This window comes from Fukomys damarensis, unplaced genomic scaffold, assembly GCF_012274545.1.
Source record: "Fukomys damarensis isolate Sample0158 unplaced genomic scaffold, DMR_v1.0_HiC HiC_scaffold_30, whole genome shotgun sequence".
NCBI classification, from domain to species: Eukaryota; Metazoa; Chordata; class Mammalia; order Rodentia; family Bathyergidae; genus Fukomys; species Fukomys damarensis.
The window spans coordinates 62772514-62793955 of NW_022900942.1; the positions used below are offsets into that span (position 1 = coordinate 62772514).

The window sequence follows — 21442 nt, forward strand, 5'->3', positions numbered from 1 at the left end:
AGGGCCACACAGCCTGTGGGATTTCACAGGTGAAGTCAAGGTATTCCAAATACACGTGAAATAGAAGTATTCTGCTCCCCTGGAAAGCTGTTTATTGAAGAGGATGAAGGGAATGTTTGGGGCAAGGCAGTTGCTAGGAGAGCTTTTAGTCTTTGTATCTCAGAGGCATGAGCAGTGTCTACCACAGTCACTGCTGCACGGGGTTCTGACACAGGCTGATGGTGACTTCGGTTTATTTTATTTGGTACTGGGGATTGAGCCCAGCACCTTTGCAAGGAGCTACATCCCCAGCTCTTTTTAAATTTTCTTTTGAAACAGCATCTTGCTAAGTCACTAAGTTGCCCAGGATGGCCTTGAATTTGCCATCCTCCTGCCTCAGCCTCCCAGAACTCTGGGAATACAGATGTGTATCACTATGCCTGGCTGATGCTGGTTTTCCAGTGCAGTATTTGTCTGATCTCATCAGAGCATCAAGACTGCCTGTCAGTTGGAAGGAGTAGCTACACCGTGTTCATTTAGGGCAACAGCACTCTGCTTACTCTTTATTCTGCTGTGTCTGTGTGTAGTTCTGGTTAACGGTGAAGCAGCAAAGCACGTCCCTGTGTTGGGGTCTCGTGTCACGTCCCTCCCCACAAAATCGCTAGACTCTGGTTTCTAATGAAAACTGGGGGCATTCTTATGATGGCCTCTAGGGAATGATGGTGCTGCAGAATTAAAGAGAGCAGGCCAGGTAGAGGATTCGCATCACGCTATGGGGGACTTCAGTGCCAGGCACTGAGGTGAGGAGTCACGGAGAACTTGGGGTCTCAGGTGAGGAATCTGGGAAATGTCCCAGCAAGCTGTGTGGGCCTGGAGTGCAGGAGAAGTGGGTGAGAGAAGCTCTAGGAGCTGTGTCCAAGAGAAAGTTTAGACTTTGGTGATGAAGGGGAGATAAGATGCCATTGGGAACTGTGTGGACACATTATAGGCCCAGAGCAAATGGATGATGTTTTGTTAGGATAAACTCAGGGAGTCACACAGGATCGGGCAGGTGGACACAGAAAGGATAACAAATATGATCTTTTTATGGTGTGTACTTCCTGGGATGGATAAGGTTGGGAAAGGTTACCCTAGAGATAAAAACCAAGAGGAATACATTGCCATTCCTGTGGGACAGCAACAGAAGAGCTCCCAGGAGCTCTACCCTGGGACCTAGGGTAGAGCCTGGTGGTATGGATGTCTTCTGGGGTGGTGTCTGGATCCTGGCTTCTCCCGGATGCTTCCCTGCACTGGGTATCGGTGGACGATTCAGGCCATTGGACCTACCCACCTTGTCCTGCGTGCAACTGCCCACGACTTGGCTACCGATGTCTCGTAGCAGGAGAGGTATACATTAGGCTCCATAAGCCGCCAGAGCTCAGTCCTGCAGGACTGAAGGGCAGGGACAGGGAGTGAGGAGGAGCCGGATGGGCCAACCTCTCGGCCCTGCCTCTCAGGCCCAGGGGCAGAATAGGTGCGGGAGGAGGCAGGTCCCACTTCACTGGGCTCGGATACCAGGCAGCTCATCTGGGCAGAAGCAAGACACGGCAAGATCCCAGAGGACAGGAATCCAAGCCCTAGGAAGAAGTACAATACGGGGAACCTGGCCTTAGAAACAAGCAGGAAGCTCTACGGCTAGGACAAAGGTGAGCCAGTCCCCCCGAGTGTCCTTGATTATGAGAAGCCAGAATGAACCCAGAGCTTGGGAAGGTGCTGGATGCTCACACAAACATTCAGGGCAATGGAGGACTCAAGGGAGGATGGAAACCCAGAATCTGTGGAAAGGTCAGAGCCTGTGCTCGGGGTCACCTGGAGTCGCTGGTCCTGGAGAAGGAAGTTTGGCGCTGTCTGGACAAGTGAGAGGAGCCCACGACAGCTGGTGACGTGGACTCACACGCTCTGAGTTTCATCACAGTGACTCTGGGGCCGCGGAGACAGTGCTAGAAGGGCAGGGAGGCGGAAGAATTCTAGAGCCGTGAAGAGGACAGCTCAATGGGCCTGGCGGCAAAGGAAGAGCAAGAAAACAGAGGACAGACGTCACCAGAATTGCTTAGGCATGAGATGGTGGTGGCGCTGGTCAGATGAAGATGCTGCCTGGGGTGGGGCATGTTCAGAGCGGACACAGCTGCTGCAGCACCTGTTTCCCTCTAGGAGGTGGAAGCGTATTTGAAAGGTTAGCAGTATTCATTTTCTTTTTTATAAATTGCCAGTTTTAATGACAGCTTTCTCAGGATGGAAAAAAAATCACTGCCATATAAACAGCCTGCTTATGTAAGAAGTACTTTGGTTTCAAAACCATTAAACAAATAAATAAATAAATAAAAGCAACAAAAAGAGCTATGCCCTAGGAAATAAGGTCATTCACAAAAGAAATGATGCCGACGGCTACCATTCTGAGGTGCACCCTGACATTACCAAAGAAATATCAATTAAAACAATAGTGCTGTGCTGCTTAGCTTTCTTGCCTTCCAGCAAAGATTACACAATTCGCAGTCCCAGACAGCTGGTGGACAGCAGAGCCACACGCTGCAGGTGGGTGAGGAACTGAGTGTCTCCTTCTGGAAAGCAGTTTGGACTCCCGGTAATGACCGTGTGGCCCAGTACTCCCATCCTGGGAGATGGTCTCCCAGCAGAATTTAGAAACGCATTCTCTTCTCGCAGTATCAGTGGCAGGGACTTCATGGCTTGCACTTTCCCATGAGCACACAGCCTGGCCGTTGCCACAGGGAGACTCTGTGTGCAGCCTTCCCTAGGATGACAGTCCCCTACCCAAGATGTACTCATTCCTCTGGAGCCCCCAGGCCGTGGCATGTCTGTGTGGACAGTACTACTGTCATGACACAGACAGCTTTGCACAACCATAAGCACCTGGGCAGATATTTTCAAAAACGTACGCAGGAGACCATGGTGACAGCCGAGTCACCTCCCAGTGGTTTCTGCACAGCCCACCAAGGAGGAGGAGCAAGCGCAGCAGAGTCCTGAGTAAGAGCTGGGTGCTGCAGGCAGGGACTCCAGAGGTTGAAGGTGGCTTTGCCTTCAGTCTAGGCTTCTGGGGACAGGGTAGGGAGCAACTCTATGTCTCAGGTTAAGGAAAAATGAAAATTTGTGATGGAATGAGAAACGGTCATTTTAGGAGTCACTGGCTAGATTTTCTTTCAGATGTTTTCTACACCATTTTGAATTCTAACATCTTACAGAGTGGCCCACGGGGTCACAGAAAGCTTGCTGGTAGGAAGTATTTCTAATCTGAGATTTATAGTGGACCCTTTACGTATGAACTCAATTGGTTTTCGAGGGCTGGTTGAAACTCAAGTTGGTCAGTGAAGGCTCAGACTCCTCTACACAGCCTTCTGTCATTTCTCAATCAACCCGCACAGGAGAGGATGCTGTCATGTACCTTCCAGAACCCTTTAAGGGTTAAATCTGCATCTGAGATCATCTGGAAGCACAAGCGGTGGCCATTTGGGTCCTAACTCAAGTCTTTAGTCATAAGTTAAAATTAAAATTCTGGTTATAACCCCTGTTGTTCGTATGTAAGGCTGGTTGTAACTCAAGGGTCCACTGTATTAGTTACTGAGGTGATATGATGGAGGCCGGCTGGAACACACGTAATTAGAAGCAGAACCAACACTTCCAGGATTTATTAGTACCAGTATTTAGTGTCTCTGCATATTTCATCTTCGTATTTTTTACTTGTTTTTGGTTTGCTGAGACAGGGTCTCACTATGTAGTTCAGGGCAGCCTTAAACTTACAATGTAGCCTGAGCTGGCCTTGAACTCACAGTGATTCTCCTGCCTCAGACTCTCTACTGCTGGGATTATAGGTGTGTGCCACTGTACCTGGCTTCTTTTGGATAGCAGACTTGGGTAACGAGGAAAGACATGAACCCATGTAGCACAAACACGGAAAAGAGTCAATACTTAACAACACTCTACTTCAAGATTCTAGAGTCAGGTCCTACAAGACAAACGTATAGCTAAGGAATTATTTCTGAGCTCAGTTCAGGAAGCACAGAGTTGAATAAAATTTACAGGTAGAAATTTAGATTTTTCTTTTTTTGTTTTTTTGTTTTTTTGAGACAGCGTTTCACTATGTAGTTGAGACTGACCTGGAGCTCACTATGTAGCTCAGGCTGGTCTCGAACTCACAGCGATCCTCCTGCCTCAGCCTCCCCGAGTGCTGGGATTACAGGCGTGCGCCACCACGCCCAGCCTTAGAAATTTAGATTTTTATTAGAAGAGAAGCATCATAATTGGGAGATTAATTTTTCTTTTGAACCAAACACATTTTTTGGCATGATAGCTTCGGCAAACCATCTGCTTGACTATCTAAAGAGAGTCTAAAATATATGCAGGGATGATTCTAACTTATTTTGAGGAAGTAAACATTTTCAACTTTGAGATAGCTCATTGGAAACTTTGGGGGATTAAAATGCAGTCATTCTTCGCTCTATGCAGACCACTAACTAGGTCTGTACAGCAGTACATGTGGGAATGAGGGCTGAAATGTATTTTTCTCTTGAAAATATGCTGGAGCTACAGGAGTTGCTCCTTAGCTATCCTGTGCTTCTTTATGAAAGACTCCCCTGCCTGCGCCTGCAGTGAAGGAGCATTAGAAGGTGGTTTCATCGAGGACCTCTGACTGAAACACAGTTTTTGACTCAAGATGCCTTTCAAATATGAGGACTGTTTCCCCACACCCAGGCACAACACTGACGTGCTGCCGGGGGACAGGCTGCGTCCCCCTGTTACCTCCTGGGAAAGCTTGTGCATCTGCATGGCCACAGCTCAGGGCACAGACAGGCACAGACGCTGGGAATGTGACGGACCTTCCCTCACCCAGTGTCTGAGGTCTGTGCCGCAGTGTGAGTCTGGAGAGTCCCCCAAAGGCCCAAGCCTTGGGCCTACTGTGGGAGGCAGAACTGAGGTAGGAGATTAAAGCCGGGGCAGATGGGACAACTAACTGGCTGAAATGTGTCACAAGTCATAAAATCCCACGGCGAGATGGCTCCTAAAAAGAGAGGTCTTGAGCAGAGTATAGGAGCCAAAATGATGTCAGGCTTACAGCTCAGCACTGTGGACCAATCATAATGCTCTTTTCCATCCTTCCTTTGCATGTGGGCACAGCCAAGCAAAAGACACTGTTCCTAGTCCTTTGTTAACATCTGGCAGGAAGCCATACTCTTCCACAGGAAAGTTTTGTTTATGTCTGGTATGACACCAAGCGAGGGCTCCATAGGACAAATGTCCCAATGCCTTATTTTCCTGAGTGGGAAGCCAACTTGGGAATTTTGGACACAAAAGACTCCTTTCCCTAGTCCTTAGGGCTGCTGCAAGCCTGTTTACTTACCCACTCTCACTCTGCAAAGCGTACCTTTTTTCACCTTTAATACCCGTGCACCTTTGCTACCTTTTCTGTGTGTCCTGTCCAATTCTTTGTCGAGACACCAACAACCTGCGAAGAAGTCCACGGGACCCACCACTGAGTAACAGAACCTTTAGGGGGTGTGGCCTAGTGGGAGGAAGTGAGGTCACTGGGCGGGGACACGGGGCTCCATTCCAAAAAGGAAGTGAGAAGGAGCCAAGTGAGGATTTAATTAAAGGTCGCAGTAAAAGCCATGAAGAGGAAGAAAGCATCACAGGGCAGGAGGTGATATGGGCTGCAGCAGGGACCCCAGGGTAGCAGCCGGAGCGAGGGCTTTGTGTGGACAGCTCAGGACAGGGCGGAGCTGAGGCGGGGACATATTCACCAGGGTCCAGGAAGCCCAAGCTCCTGTGGGTCGCTATGCAGGAGGAACAGTTGGAGGGGACACTGCATACTCGGGAGAGGGCAGGGCTGGGAGAGGTGTGACGGGAAATGCAGTGGGCAAGGAGAAAGAAAGGTGTAGATGCAAGAGGAGGTCAGAGGGGCAGCAGTGGCCACACAGGCTTGGCAAGGACGTGGCTATAAATACAACCATCTCGGGTGGGCGCGGTGACACTTGCCTGTAATCCCAGCACTTTGGGAGGCTGAGGCAGGAGAATCATAAGTTTGAGCCCACCCAGCCTGGGGAGTTTAGCAACTTAGAAAGACCCTGTGTAAAAAATTTAAAACAGAGCGTGCAGCTCAGGGTGAATGTCCTTGGTTCAATTCCCAGTGCTGGGGGAGATAAAAAAAGGATCTTAGCCTAAAGTGTACACAGGTAACACAAAAGCAAGTGGGGAAAGCAAGGAGCAGATTGCTTGTGCTGGTTCACCTCTGACGAGGAGCTGCTAACCCGGCTGACAGGAGCTCCGAACTCTCAGCCACTTGGTGGCCTCTGCGCTCCTCACAGTGGCGAATCCGCCAGGAGCGCGAAGACTCGGCTCCCGAACAGCCAGGTGCACTGGCCCGTGTGGACTGCGCTCATGCTCCGTGGTGGATGGGAACAAAGAAAACGCGGGACAAGAGGGTGATGCCACCACCCAGGCGAGACCCTGACAAACCTGCCGCCTTAAGGTTCCTGTAACCCAGGCAGTTGGGAGCGAGACACAAACCCACCTGTCCTCACTATGCGTCCTCGGAACTGCAGGGAGGACGGGCTGTGGGCACGGGAGGTGCTGTCCTTTGGGTCTGAAATGTTCCCACAGACTGATGTGTGGAAGGCTTGGTCCCAGGCCTATGGCACTAGGCGGAGACCTCCGGAAGTGGGTTCTCCGGAAGTGGGGCCTAGGTGGGCGGAAGTGAGGTCATGAGGGCGTGGCCTTACAGGGGATGTTGGAAACCTGGGCTCTTCGGGTTTTGCTTTTTCTTCCTGGTCACTCTGGGCCGAACCCCTGTTCTGCAAGGTGCTCCTCAAAAGGAAGGCTCCAGATTAACACATGCAGCCATCACTGAAGTTAACTGGCAGAGCCCTAAGCATAAAGCTCGAAAGAAGCTGGCTTGAAACCCTTCTGCAAACACACTTCCTTGAATGCAGTAGATGTAGCATCGGATTTCAAGTACGAACTGATGTCCAGTATGTGGGTTCAACACCCAGCACGCAAATCAGCGCTTGCATTTCCTTGCTCTTAGAAGAAGGCGTCACAGTGCTTCGGAAGGATCTTGCCCTACACGCATGGTTGGGAAACACGAGCCTACAGGAGTCTTGTTCAATGCAGAGTGGCCCTAAGAGGGACAGTCAGTACTGAGTGACATCGCATCCAGAGAGTTCCAGAAGAACATACATCAGAAAAGAGTAAATTGTGAGCATAGCTATTTCTGTTTTTCCTAAAATTTGCCTAGGGGTGTTGGAATGAGTGAGAAATGGCCGTTTTCCCTAGGGAAAAAAATAAGGAAAAGGGGCAGCAAAAATGTCAAGAAAGAGAGCCAGATGTGGCCCTGCACGCCTGCAATCCCAGCACTCTGGGAGGCTGAGGTAGCGAATTTGAGCTCAGCCTGAACTACTTAGCCACTTGGCCAGACCCTGTCTCAAAATAAAAGAAATACAAAAGGGCCAGGGACGTAGCTCACTGTGAAGGCTGTTTCAGTCCTCAGTACTAGGGGGGAAAAGTCAAGAAAGAGGGTTGATTGTCACCAGTTAACTTGGGAACAGGAGAGTGTGACGCTGAGTTTCAGGTGTCTGGGAGAGTGGCCTGCTGTTTCACTGCTTTGCCACACCCCACGAGGCACCTTTTCCTAGCACACTTTTAGTGTGGCTTTGTCACTTTCTCAGTGAATAATGGTGGTGGTGGTTTGCCTAGTCTTTCCACAACGCCATTCAGCACTTTACTTTTTCTGTTTTCAAAGCAGTCCCTGTCCTGAACACACAGGTGGCCCACACTTGTTCGGGACCACAGCTGTGACCGAAGCCATAGCTGCTTGGGGAGCTCTGTGGGCTGAAGTGCTGGAAGAGCTAGCGTGTGCTTCCGCGAGCTGAGCTTTCCTCACAGTGAGAGCCACAAAGGCGCAGATTTATGTTGCTAAGGTGCCCGGAGCTGGCTCCATGCAGCTTTGTTCCTTTGTCCACAGCTCCCTTCCGGAAAACCACCTGCAACTGCGGTGTTTAAATGAACTGCTTCTCGGGTCTCCTCGGAAATAAACTCCATGATCCTCACAACTCTCAACTGCTATCAGAAAAGGCAAAGGAAAGAACCTTTTGAAAATGTTCATTTATTTTTCTAGTTCTTTCCTAGAAGGAGAGTTCACATACTTAGATAAACAACAATAAGCAAGCAGTATCTGCAGAGATCGGAACGCACCTGTTCATCCACTGAACCGAGGAGAGCTCATTTCACCAAAAAGGAGGACGAGGAAGAGGAGAAGCCTCAGGGGTAACAGACCCGCATTGCATCATTGCTTCCAAAAAGGGACTGAACTGTGAGATGTTTGTAGTTTCTTTTTTTTAAAAAATAAAGATTCCTTATTACAAAAGTAAAGTATGTACACTGCAGAAAATTTGGAAATTGAATAAAAAAAATCTTTGCATTCAAAATCAAAGATAACTGCCCTGTAATATTCTACTGCATTTCCTTTTAGATTTTTTTCTGGGCGCAGTTTCTGGATGTCTTCTGAACCAAGTGTGTGTACGTGTGGACGCAGATCCAGTCTTGCTGCTTCAGTGTGCTGTGGTGTCTAGCTGAACGCCACTGTCAGAACCCCTGTGTATTACTATAAACTTTTTCTGAGCACAATTTTTACAGGTGCCTGCATAGGCCATGTTAGTAGATGCTCCATAACTGACCTTTTCTCACCTGCTAGACAAATACCCTAAGGTTGCTCACGTTTTTCACCATCGCAGATAATGCTGGGGTGAACTTTGTTGTCTATTGTCTTTTTTTCAGATTATTTCTGCAGAACATAGTCATAGAAGGGAATTACAGGGAAAAGGTAGTCAACATTTAAAAAGCTTTTCAATTTCAACATCTGGCTTGGGTTATAGCTTATTTGTTGCATAAGTGGGATTTTTTTTTTTTTTTGCATTTTTGTGGTGCAGGGTGTACAACCCACTGCCTTGTGCCTGCCAGGCAAGGGCTGTAACCACTGAGCTACACCCACCATTTTGTTTTTTTGTTTTTAATGGAGATTCAGAGTAAGGAAGACTCCCCTTCTCCTTTTCCCCCTGGCTTTAGAGCTAATCTGCATTTTTCATACCCTTCACAGTACTCTAATATTGGAGGGGAATGAAATATATGAAAGTATTCTAAAAGAAGGCTAAGAAAAATAGAATATAAGAAATATGGTGAATGCTGCTGCTGAGTTCTGTCCAACAGAAAGGCGGGGTCTTTAGTACTGGAAGCAGATCATCAAACCTTTGTAGCAATGCATGACAAGTTTCAATTTGTTCCTTGTGGTCATTTGTGAGCTACACCGAGGGAAGGTATGCCTTAGAAAGTATGGGAAATCATGGATCAGGAACAATGCATTTCATCAAAGTTGCACAGTTGTGCCACGTCCGCTTACGGATTTTTAAGAAATGTCATCTCAGGAGATGAAGCTTGGGTCCTTGGGCATGATTCTGAGAGCAAGGCTGAGTTCTCATCCAGTCCTCCTCATGCAAAAAAGCACATCGATCAAGAGCCAACATCAAGGTGATGGGACAGAGTTTGTTGCCACTGATGGAATTGTGCGATCTCAGTTTGTACCCTGGAACCCTAAGGTGTGTAGAAAATAGCCTAAAAAATGGACAGACAATTTCATCCTCTTTCGTGACAGTGCTCAGTGTCACACATTGCAGGAGATTCTGTTGAATAAAAACCTTAACCTGTCATCATCTACTTTATTCCCTGGATGTAGCACTGTGCAACTTCTGGTTCTTCCACAAACTCAAAATGACCATGAAAAGGGACTATTTTAAAATCCTTCAGCGTATTGAGGCAGCGAGGATGGTACAATTTGTAATCCTCCTGCCTCAGCCTCTCCAGGAGCTGGGATCACAGATGTGTAGCACTGCGCCTGGCTTCCTCGATTCTTCGTATCACCTCTTTCTAGAGGCCTTTTTTGTTTTTTCCCCTCCAAGTAAGAAATTACTGAGACTTTGTTTCTTGAAGTAGTAGGGGTGAATGTGACTGTCCTACTCTCTGTGAAACTAAGTGGTTTATTTTTGGGTGCATGTGAAGAAAGGAAAGAACACTGTGTCTGTGGAGAGGTTGGAGTCACCCCAGAAACCTGCAGCTTGGGCCAAATCGTCTGCATTTGCAGGGCTAGTGGTGGGGCTGCTGCAAAGCTATAAATTAAAAAGTATCAGAATTCTTTAACTCTCTGTGGGGTCCCAGGGAAGTAACAGAGAACTTACCTAAGATTTCAACACTGCCAGTGTGGGGGCGCACACCTGTAACCCCACCCACGTGGGAGGTTGAAGTGGGAGGCTTGCTGCAAGTTTGAGCCCAGCTCAAGCGATTTAGTGAGATCGTGTCTCAAAATAAAAAACAAGTACTGCAAGCAAAAAGAAAAAAAAAAAATCTTCAAGACTACCATTGGCCAAGGTTGAGCGTTTTCATTCCCTTTAGTTAAGCGATTCAGAAAGTGTTTGAAGGAGTGTTGGGTTGTGGATTTTGCTTCCTCTGCCTTCTTTCTCATGGACACCTCTTCATGTTGCAGGCCGTCAGCTTTTAAATTGATTTAGTTTGTGTGGGTTTTATCTGACTTTGCATCCACATTCTTTTTATTTAAAGGAGTGTGGCAAATGTGCTATTAATAACACAAAAGATACCGATGTAGCTGCTAGGTGAATCTAGCAAACTCAAGGCAATTTCATCATAAGCTGTAGTGCCTGTGTCTGGCAGTATAAGAGAGGTTGTATTCTGTTAAAGCTCAGCACAGACTTGCCATGGCTCCCACAGCTGTTGATGGCGAACCTTTTAGAGCTTTCAGGGATACAGACAGCCCGTTGTGGCACACGTGCCATAGGTTCGCCACCACTGTCCTGAGGAATCTGATGGACAGTGGGTGTTGCTGTCCTCTGTCTTTCTTCTTAAACAGTCAAGATTGTTGAATTTTTGTTTGTCTATGTGCTGTGGTAATTGCATATTTAAAGAAATACTTGTAATTTAGCCTCTTTTGTGTCTTTAGTTGTGCTGTCGTTTGCTGCCTTCATGTCCTGAATCAATTCGAAATGTTTCCCTTTCACCGTCATTTTGACTTTGGGGAATGGCCAGAAGCTACACAGTGCCAGATCTGGTGAAAGAGGCGGATGAGGACGCACTGTCGCGTTTTATGAGCCTGCCTCTCTGTTGGGTGGCACTTAGCAGCAGTCACTGTTTTGTTGACCACACCTCGGAAAGACACTCAGGAAAGAGGACTCCAGAACTGCTTCAGAAAGTGACAAGCACAATGGGATGAGCGTGTTGAGATTGAGGGGGGCATTTTGAGAAGGATCAGTGGCAATATGTCTCTTATGTCATATATTTTAAAACTTACACATTCTTTATTTGGATCATCCATTGACATTTGAAGCAAAACATATAACATGATGTGGGTGTGTGTGGGGGGACAAGGAAATTTAAGTGGAAATAAAGTTTGTTTCTTTTTGGGTGCTGGGGTTGAATCTTGTCCTTGTGCATGCCAAGCCTGTGCTCTCCCAGCCTCATCAAAATCTGGCAAAACGTGGACACTGAGTTCATCTTTGTGATGATGAAATCATTCTGCAAATCCACTGCAGTGGCGGTGTCAGAAAAAGGGTTAAAATAATAAATCAACCAAATGCAGGTGTTCACAGAATGAACGTGCGGTTCCTCACAGAAAAAGCTATTTGCCCCGGGGCAAAAAAAAATGTTACCTACAGATAGCCTTGCATGGGCTGTGTGAACGTCCTTGGTCTGAGCTGATCTGAGACTCTTTACTTTGAGACTCTGCTCCAACTTGGCACCGAGCTACCTCCGAATATCTGCCTGAAAAAGTCAGTGTGGTGTGGGGACACTCCCCACGGCCAGCCGAAGGCCCCGAGTGAGACACAGAAGGGGCGGCTCTGGGGACTCCCTCCTGTCATCAGTGTGGTGCTGGATCATCTTCTTTCTAATAAATAAGTAGATGTCACTGTGTGGCTCTCCTCTGTTGGAGCTGATTCGAACCTCAGACTTCCTTGGCCACACATAGGTGGCCCCTCGGGGCCACGGCGGGTGGAATCCACACTGCTGAAATAGGGACTAGTCAGGTACTTTGTATCAGTGGTACTGGGCGGCTTTAGGTATTGTATTAAAATTATCCCGGATGTACCTGTTGCAGGAAACGAGGTGACAGTTCCTAGGGACCTCTCAGTTCCATCTTTATAATTTCCTGTGAACCCACAGTTATGTGTAAATAAAAAGTTGACATGGAAAGAAGACCCTTGACTGACAAGAATGAACACTAACCTCTCATTATGATTTTCTGGCCTAATGTAGAAGAGAAAAATTTTCTGTTAAATTTTCATTGTGGAAGAAAAGTACATGATGAGGCTGAGGATTTAGCTCAGTGGTTTTGCCATCTGCCTCACAAGCGCAAGAACCCCAGTTCAGTCCCAGTAAATACAAAAAGGAAGAAAGAAAAATACATGATGGAATAAGGTTAGATGAAAAAGAAATTCCAGGTTAATTTGGAAGAGACAGGTTGTTAACCCTACCCAGAAATTGAAGATGAGCTTCTGTTTTGATCAGATCTGACACATGAGAGCCTAAAACTGGTTAAGCAATATTAATTTTAATAATAATATGTATATATCGCCTTAAAACCAAAATATATTCTAGTGATAAAAACGAATTACGTTTTGACAGTGTGTCATAGTTTTAGAGATAAAGTGAACTAGATGTTTTCTTCTGTAAGCTAAACTAGTATTCTCAGTAATATTGAAAATTAGATGAAAAAGATTTTAAAAGATACAATTTTTTATATGCTGATGGGATTTGCAGGCCAGTAGGACACTGGCAGATGGCAGATAAAGCTTTCCGGATGTTAATAGTCTTTGTGGTCATCGATTTGCCATTAAAACAAATATAAACATGTCTCAAATGCCAATAGAGTAAAATCATGGTGCTGTTCATTTTTCTTAGCTCTGTTTTCATCAAGGATGTCTGGAACATAAAGGTTTGCCTTGAGAGCGTGACCAAGGGTCAGTGCAGGAGGAATAGGCAGAAATACAAAACCTCAGGTCTGGTGTGGTAGTGCATGCCTATCATCAATCCCAGCACTCAGGAGGCTGAGGCAGGAGGATTGCTGCAAATTTGAGACCAGCCTGGCTACATAATGAATTCAAGGTCAGCCTGAAGTATACAGTGAGACCTGTCTGAAGGAAAAAAAAAAAAAAAGAGAAAGAAATACAAAAACTTAGGTCTTGGAACTGCAGCTGGAGCTCAGTAATGTGGCCACCGAAGTGGCTCTGACAGGTTGTCCAAGCACCAGCATGAACTACATGTGTAGTTTCTAACTGCAATTGTTTCGCTCTTTGTTTGAGCTCAGTATGAATTGGACCGGATAGTTCTGGACTGAGAGATCTTTTAAAAAGTGGCAGTTTCTTCCATTGAAAAACAATGTTTGTGCAGGCATCAGGAAAGTAGAAAATTGAAACTGTACACTCTGTGCTTTCGTGTCCTGGTTGCTGAGAAATTTGCCATATAACAGGAGTCACTTCTAAGTGGCCTGGTTTTCTGATTGCATTTTCTGACTGACCTTTCTAACCAGGTCATTCATGTCTCTGTTTCACAGCTCAATAAAGAGACCTGTCAAGCCAGGATTAAACTATCGTGGGATATGTTTTTTAAATATAACCCAAGGGCAGAGACTGCTGGTCATTTCATCAGCCACAAAACAGAATGTGCCACCTGCTTAGTTTACACATGAATTGGCAAAAACTCCTTTTTTTCCGCTTCGTGCTGTTTGACAATAGCACGGCTAGATCAAGGGACTGGAGATTTGATCTTTTAAATCCATCATAATGTCCAAATGGCAGTGTGATATGAAATTTTAAACTTATAGAGTATTTTCTTTTTGTAGATTTTTTCCTTTCTTTTATATTCTTTTTTCTTTCTTTCTTTCTTTTATTCTCCTGCCTCAACCTTCCAAGTGCTGAGATCACAGGTGTGTGCCACCATGCCCTGCCCTAGACTTTTTCTTTCGTATTTTAAATCTCTACAAATTAAACCTTTCATTTGGTTTTAAGCAGATATTGTACAGATAAAACGACATAAGAGACCATGCCAATAATATGCAACCAAAATATTTTCCTTATAAAAGTGGGGCTTTGGGGAATTATTAAGGAAAACATAGATATGAAACACAGCAGGAGCTAAATGAACTTTTTGAGAGAGGAAAGAATTAGAAAAAAACCAAACAAACCTGCATCCAGCCCCTTGTTCCAGAAACAGATTTGCAGTAGAAAAATCTTAGAGAATCCTGTAAATAATTTCAGAGTGTGCCATATTTTGCAGGACATTTATGGAGAGTTACAAAAGTAATGTAAGACCCTCTCTGCGGCTTGGTAGCTGTGGGGCCTGGTGAAGTTGTGTGAAGTCTTTGAGTGTTGGTCCTTGTTCTGGTCTGAAGAGGGCAGTGAACACACGTCACTGAGGAGCACGCAGTAGGATGACTCAGTAGGAAGCTGGTTCCTCAACGAGTGAGTTCTCCCCGGGTGACTCTTAGAGTCATTCGTAAACTAAGCCACACAGAGAGATTTCAAATCAAGGCCAAGTCAGAGGCATTCTCATTTGTAGCCTACATGCTGCCTCCAGCTCTAAAGCCACTGTGGCAGAAGCCCAGGGGACCCTTTTGTCCTCCACTCATAACCCTTGCTGTGCAGAGGTGGCCTGGGGGTTTCATGAGTTTGAAAGTTACGGAGTGCCCCAAAGAAGCAAGTGGTCATCAGCAAAAGTCTTCCAAGCTTTATCATCATCACCTTCCTCAGATATAAAAACAGGCAGGGCACCAGAGGAGAAGGGTATGCTCTTCTGTTTTTTTTTATTTGTCTGAGCTCCCCAGGGTTGGGGAAGTGGATATCTCCTGTTCCCCTTGGGGTGATTCAAAGAAAAAGTTGAGACCAGGCACCAGGCCAGGCCACACCCACACATTCTTCGCTTGATTTTATCTTGAATAGAAAACAGGTGCTTTGTTCTTGAGGCTTCTGATTGATATCTGTCCCACACTTCTGAACCTTCCCCCTTTGCTTTGTAAAAAGGACCTGTTCATGAACTCAGTGCTCCACAGAAGGAAGGCAGCTTCCTCTGAATGCTATGAATTTTCCAAAAAGTCAGTGGGTCTGAGGAGAGAAGCAGCACTATAGTCTCATTGTATACATGAAGAAACAAAGGTTCAGATTACATTAACAATCATGCAATAAGTAATTGGTGGCAGAGGGACCCAAAAGGAGCACAGGGCTGTTTGCTGGGGACTTGGCTTTTTATTCTGACTTTGCCTCCAAAAGGAGGTTCATTTTTCCTCTTCCCCACCTGCTCTTCCTCCTCCTCCTCCTCCTCCTCCCGGGGATTGAATCCGGGACTTCAAGTTTCCTTACTATACAGTGGGTTCACTGGACCAGACAGGTGCAGCATACTTTCTGTAAAGGGCCAGGTAACAAATGGTTTTGGCTTTGTGAGGCATATTTTCTCAGGCAATTATTCCAAGGCACAGAGAGTGGCCACAGTGTATAAACAAATGGGCCCGAATGTGTGCCAATAAAGCTTTATTGACAAAAAAAGAAAAAAAAGACACTGGCTTGTATAGTTTACAGACCCCTGGACTAGATGCTGGAAAAGTTCTTTCTACTGCTAATATTTTATGATTCAACTTGTTTTTTTTATTGCCATTACTTTTTTCTTTTTAATTGTAATTTTTATCAGTGTGTGTTTGCAGTATGTAATGATTACACCCATCATGGGAAACTGGTACATGTCACAACACGTCTTCATTATTTTTTATTCCCTTCTTTCTTCCCTCCCCCCTCCCTCCACCTCTTGGTCCCCTTCTCTTTTGCTAAAGATCTACCTCCCTACTTCCTATTGCCTGTCTGTTATTTTTCTCCTTAGTTTACTTATACTCTCGGTTTTGCATGTGAGAGAAGCCATGGACACTTAGGCTTGTGCGTCTGATTCATTTCAGTTAACCTCGTGAAGCATCCCTTTTCCTGCAGATGACTCATTCATCCTTCTCATCAACACCTTGATTATTCAACCGTCTGCTGATTGCAGTTTGTGGCGTATTTGATGATTTTCCTGCTTGCTTCTTTTTCCTTCCTCCCTCCATTGCTGAACGCCTATGAGAGTGTACTATAGATATCAGTTACTGTCTTGACCTCATTCTGCTCCAAGTCTTCCGTGCTGGGTTTGCATGCAGGGGTGTGGTCGGGGGCCAGGCCTCTGCCAAGGGGGCGTAGGGGGTACACGTAGGGCAGTGCGGGCTCCTGGATGGAATGAGGTTGGGGCGTGAAGACCCAGATCTGAGGGAGAGCCTCTGACCTCCCATGATCAAAAAAAGGATGGGCTGCCCTGGAGTATGCGCGTGACCTGAGCATCTACATCAGCGAGGCCAGGAGGAGAGGAAGTGTGGGGTCGGGATACGGAAGAAGGCGTCTGCGCTTAGAAGAAAATCGCTTACTGCTAGAAAACGCAGAGCGCATGTGCTGCTGCGCCTGTGGTCCCAAGCCACACCGGGAGGGCAGGCTGTGGACGACCTGGCTGCTCTCTTATGGTGGCACTGTTTCCCGGGCCCTTCCTGTTCCCCTTCCTCAGGGGCTACATGCAGGGGGCCAGTTCTACTCCACCATCTTTAAGGGATTCCCTTTAGCAGGGAAATAACAGAGCACACAGTCCAAACTCCAAGACAACAGTGTGGGAAATGTTTGGTTTTTGGTGGTCCAGGGCTTTCATAGTGAGCGACATGCCCAGACTTTAAAAATTTTTGAAACAGGGTCTAAGTCGCTAAATCGCCCAAGCTAGGCCTCAATTTTTGATCCTCCTGCCTCAGCCTCCCAGGCTGACCCTAGTCAGTCTTTAGAGAATTATTACTACATAAAGCTTCTTTGAAAGCCCTGTAATTTCAAAGTGACAGAATTTTTACAAAAGATGAGAGAATCGTATATCGTGATGGTTTGCCTGTGTCGCTGAAAGAGTATTCTTTTTATTTAAACATACTGGCTCTAAAATCATAAAAGGCAATACATATTTATTTTTAAAAAACCTTCCTGTTTCCACACTGCCTGACCTTCCCCATCTATTAGAGCTAAGAAGTCACTGCCAACGATTTGTTTTGCGTCCTTTCTGATGTTTGTTTTTCTGTAGGGTAGCAAGTGTGTACCTATATCTTTCTGGGGTTTGCACCCACTTAGGATACACTGTTTCTGCTTGCTAGGGCTCCTGGGATTAGAGGGCCACCAGCCTCGCTTCAGTGTGACACTGCTGTTGCCACACCTACATCATGTCCAACAGAATTCACCTTAAAATGCACCTCCCTGCATCGGCACATTTCCTAAGAGGCAGATTGAACTCAGCGCTCTAAATTGGAATCGGGGTTTATTTTGGGCTCCTAGCTCCACTTTTACCTAAAATATTCAGAGGCCTGGGGACTGAGGGTGCTTGTTTCTATGGCCAGGAAGACGACTGTCCTGCTTTTCTTCTGCAGCTCCAATCTTGACCAACAGTGCTTTGCATGAAACCTCGCAGACACTCGGTACCTGTCCACGGACTCTCTCTTCCCCCCTCTCCCAGCCTCTGGTAACCACTGGCGGGGTCTCCACTTCCGTGAGGCCACAGTGGTAAGTGGTGTGGGGTTTGCCTTTCTGTGCCTGGCTTATTTCATCAACCAGGAGGAAGGAGTTCTGGGGTCCTGTCACGCAGCAGGGCTTTAGCAGGTTGAGGGCAACGTCTGAGAGATTTTGAATCTTCTCTCCTTGAAGAAAGGATAAATGTTGGAGGTGAAGGATTTGAAGTAGGAGATCACGGTGGGGTATAATAACTAGCTAAGCAAGTGGGTGTCATCTGTCAGTCTCGGAGAGTCCAACACAGGCGCAGAACACAGAATCCTGGATGACTATGCAACGGCCCAAACCCTGCACTGGGGACTGGCCGGACCAACCAGAAAGGGCCATCTTCAGCTCTTCATTTAAATTACGTGCTAAAAGTATGGGGCCTCTGATAGGACAGTTTAGATCTGACGTCAGGCCAAGTGAGTTTCTGATAGGACAACCGTTCCCAATGCCTAGTTGCATGAGTGAGAAGCAGCCTAGATACAGAAGACACAAAACAGCCCTGTCACTGCTGACTGCTGGGAGCCTTTCATGGCCGCGCTCACCCTGCAGAGCGAATTATTTTTTTTCCTCCTTCAATAAATGTTAAGTCCTCGTTACCTTTTCCGGGTGTTTTGTCCAAGTCTCTGTTGAGGACACCAAGCATCGGGAAAGAGCCGCTTTGGAATCCAAAAGCAACCACCGTGCAGCAGCATGCCCCTCCAACGTGTGTATTTGTTATGCACCCATTAAAACTGAAGCGTAATTTAGAACGCATTCAATTTGTTAGGTGGAGGGAGAGCTGAGTGGGCGAAACAGTTACAGACAGAGAGGTTGTAGGATTCTATGCTGGAGAAGACAACAGGTCAACTAATTAAAGGAGGCGCGGGTCACTGTCTCACCGTGCTCCCAACTTGCCCTGAGCGGAAACATCTGCTCCTCCTGTCCCTGCTGGGCACTATCGCGATCCCCGTGGTCCCCCCCAGCTGGGCTCTCCCTCACGGCTCTCTGTGGCATCAGATCTCTTGAGGACTTTCATCTGGGATCGCACGTTGCTCATATGAATAAAGGACAAGGGCAGAAAAGAAAAGCCAAAGAGTATGTTTTGTCGAAAATTCTAACGATGAAAGAGGGCTGACAGGAAAACTGGCATTCGACTGTGGACAGTCTGAGGGAGGACTTTAGGAAAAAAAGAATCTGCGGTGAGCATCTGTGGAGAATGAGCCAAGTGAGAGAGATCGCCATCAAGTCCTCCGAAGCCCAGAGGCACATGGGCCTGCTCCATGGGGAAAATAATTAAAATTAAAGTTGTTTCCTGATGAGCGGATTCTTTCAAAATTGAGTTAAGTCTTTCGAGAAGATTTCTATAGGAAATTGTGTTTGGTTCAATGTGAGAAGGGACCCAATAAAAGAAGAAAATTACAGTTCTGAGAACGTGGAGAGAAGAAGTTGGGGATCGAGAGGGAGAGGGAGAGCTGGATGGTGCGGAGGGACAGAACGACCGAGGGGACCTATTTGCTAAACCATTGCCTTTTTTAAAAAACGGAAAATTTACAGTATGGAGCGCAAGAGGTGCTAACAACATTGAGAGCTTAGACCCCACTGTTGTGCTTTAGCACTTAACTGTCTACTTCCCACGGCAGTGAAGCTCACGTAGCGGACCATTTAGGAGGCCTGCAGCTCCTGCCCGTGCCTGTGAGAGACTGCTTGGGCCTGCATAAGATGGCTGCCCTCAACCTTAGCCTTTGCCTCGGTGGAAAAATCCCACTAGACTACGTACGTGACTTTTGGCAGGTCTAGCCCCTGGGCAAACAGGAAATCTTACAGAAAAAATAGCCCTTTGTGCTAACCACAGGGTCACGGGATCTGGAGCAGGAAGCAGGTGGTATTCCCCGTCCTACTTGCCCCTAGGGATTGTGAAGTTAAAGATTGCATAGGGTTAATTGTTGATGTACGCCTTCCCACTTACCCCTCCCCACATTTGGTAAAATACTGATTGCTGTGTGGTTAAATGCTTGAGTGACTCATGTGATTGATTTGCTTGAACTGTCCAATAAGCTTGCTGAACCTTCCCCCTGGGATAACAGTATATAATCGTTTTGCTGAGCCAATAAAGCGCCTTTGATCAGAAACCAGACTTGGGCCATGTACTCTAACTTCTTAAAGATTTCCTTCACAGACATTCAAGATCGGATCGGCCTCTGATGACCCACGAATAAGAGGCGGCTCTCATCTCCTATTCCCCGCGGGACGGGGTCCCCCCAGAGAGCCGCACGTGCCAAGGCCCTTTCACACCTCCCACACCCACGCCAAGCCACAGCTTCCTGTTCCCGAGTCCTGGTAGGGCAGTGGAGCCCGGACCTTGCCACCCTGGGGCCCCCGGTGTGGCACCCAGGGAGGATGGAAGCAAACTCCTTCTCCTGGTCTGGGTGGTCTCCGGCTAAGGCCACTCAGATTTGAAGTGGAGCCGACACAGGTCCCTCCTGCTCAGCCCCCTCTCCGGGGGCTGTTGGGTTTTGGCAAAGGCCACACGAACTCCTGCAGGGTGAGTAGCTCCCACTCAACACTACAGATTTATTACAAACACAGGCTTATTACAAAACGATTCCCTCTTCACCTGAAATCCAGTTATTCCTGGATGACCCCAATTTTTTGGTGACAATTCTGTTAGAACTCTGGGCGTCCCCAGGGCACCTGGGGAGGGTCTGAGAAAGGTCAGGCTGGAGAGCATTTGAAGACCAGACAGGGAGTACCAGTAAATTATCCTTTTCTGTTTTTTTTTTTTTTTTTTTTTGAGACAAGATCTCACTCTGTAGCTTAGGCTGGCCTTGAACTCACTACACAGCCCAGGCTGGCCTCAAACTCATGATGAACCTCCTGCCTCAGCCTCCCAAGTGCTGGGATCACAGGTGCGGAACACCACACGGGGCAGTAAATTGTCTCTTAATGACAAAGGACAGCAGAGCCCCTGGAGTCTCCTCAACCCCAGCAAAGCTCATCCCCACTGTGCCCAGCCCGGTTCCCTAAGGGAGAAGCAGACTGATTTCAGCTGATGGCGGCACAGAGCTCACGACAGAGAGGAAGAGAGCAAACACTCGGGGGGCAGCTGGGGACACAGAGCGACACAGGGACACGCATAGGCACACAGCAGACCGCAGCTACAGTGGCGGCGTGAAGGCAGACACACACACACACACACACACACCCGTGGCTGACTGAAAACACTTTTCTGTCTTCGAGCTCATTACTCTGTCGTTGGCGTGTGCAGTGACCCGGCAGGGCACAGCCGGTGCCCAGTGCTGCTGAGCTGACCCGGAGTCTCGCTTTTCTTAACCCTAAGGACCAGGCGCGTTTGCACCCCTTTGGTTTAAGCGCCAGTGCCTTTCAGATCCCTCCGTCAACTCCAGGTCTCTGGGGAGTGGGACTTGATGCTCCAGTTTGAGGACTGGGGTTTTCTCCTTGGGACCCTGTTGTAGTCATAGTCACAGACGCTCCAGGCTTTGTTCCTACGCAGCTCCTAGAGGCGTGGAAACTACTCTTAGCTTTCCGTGCCTCTGCACCTAGAAATCTACTGATCAAAATACAGCTGAGCTGCAAACACCTGCAAACAGTTTAGCGGGCAAAGACGGTGCTACTTATTCTGCCAGGATGTATAAAACTCATGAAACAAGCCCGCTTCCCCGTCTTCAAAGGAAACCCGCAGGCCGCCCGGGGAGCTGGCGGGGGCTGCGCTCCCGTTTCCCACGGGTCTGAGGACCCCGGGGCGCACTCACCTGTGCTGCTCTGGATGGTGCGCACCGTGG

General features: G+C 47.3%; 1 protein-coding gene and 1 long non-coding RNA gene across 10 annotated transcripts in view; both read right to left on the reverse strand.

Moving 5' to 3' along the window:
- Nucleotides 1-21442, reverse strand: part of Dlgap1 (DLG associated protein 1) — a 261824-nt gene that overhangs the window by 99475 nt on the left and 140907 nt on the right. For all 8 annotated transcript variants that reach the window (XM_033757430.1, XM_033757432.1, XM_033757431.1 and 5 more), the window contains exon 4: nucleotides 21413-21442. This exon is cut by the window's right edge and continues 244 nt beyond it. In XM_033757430.1, the coding sequence (XP_033613321.1) occupies nucleotides 21413-21442 (30 nt within the window). The remainder of the gene's footprint in view (nucleotides 1-21412) is intronic.
- Nucleotides 542-7206, reverse strand: LOC104872422. Of its 2 annotated transcripts, XR_783166.2 has the most exons (4): nucleotides 6539-7206; nucleotides 5393-5473; nucleotides 1828-2016; nucleotides 542-1595 (listed from the first exon to the last, which is right to left on the reverse strand). It is a non-coding gene; the product is annotated as an uncharacterized LOC104872422 (long non-coding RNA). The 2 variants fall into 2 exon arrangements; XR_783165.2 differs by lacking the exon at nucleotides 5393-5473 and having other exon boundaries at nucleotides 6539-6939.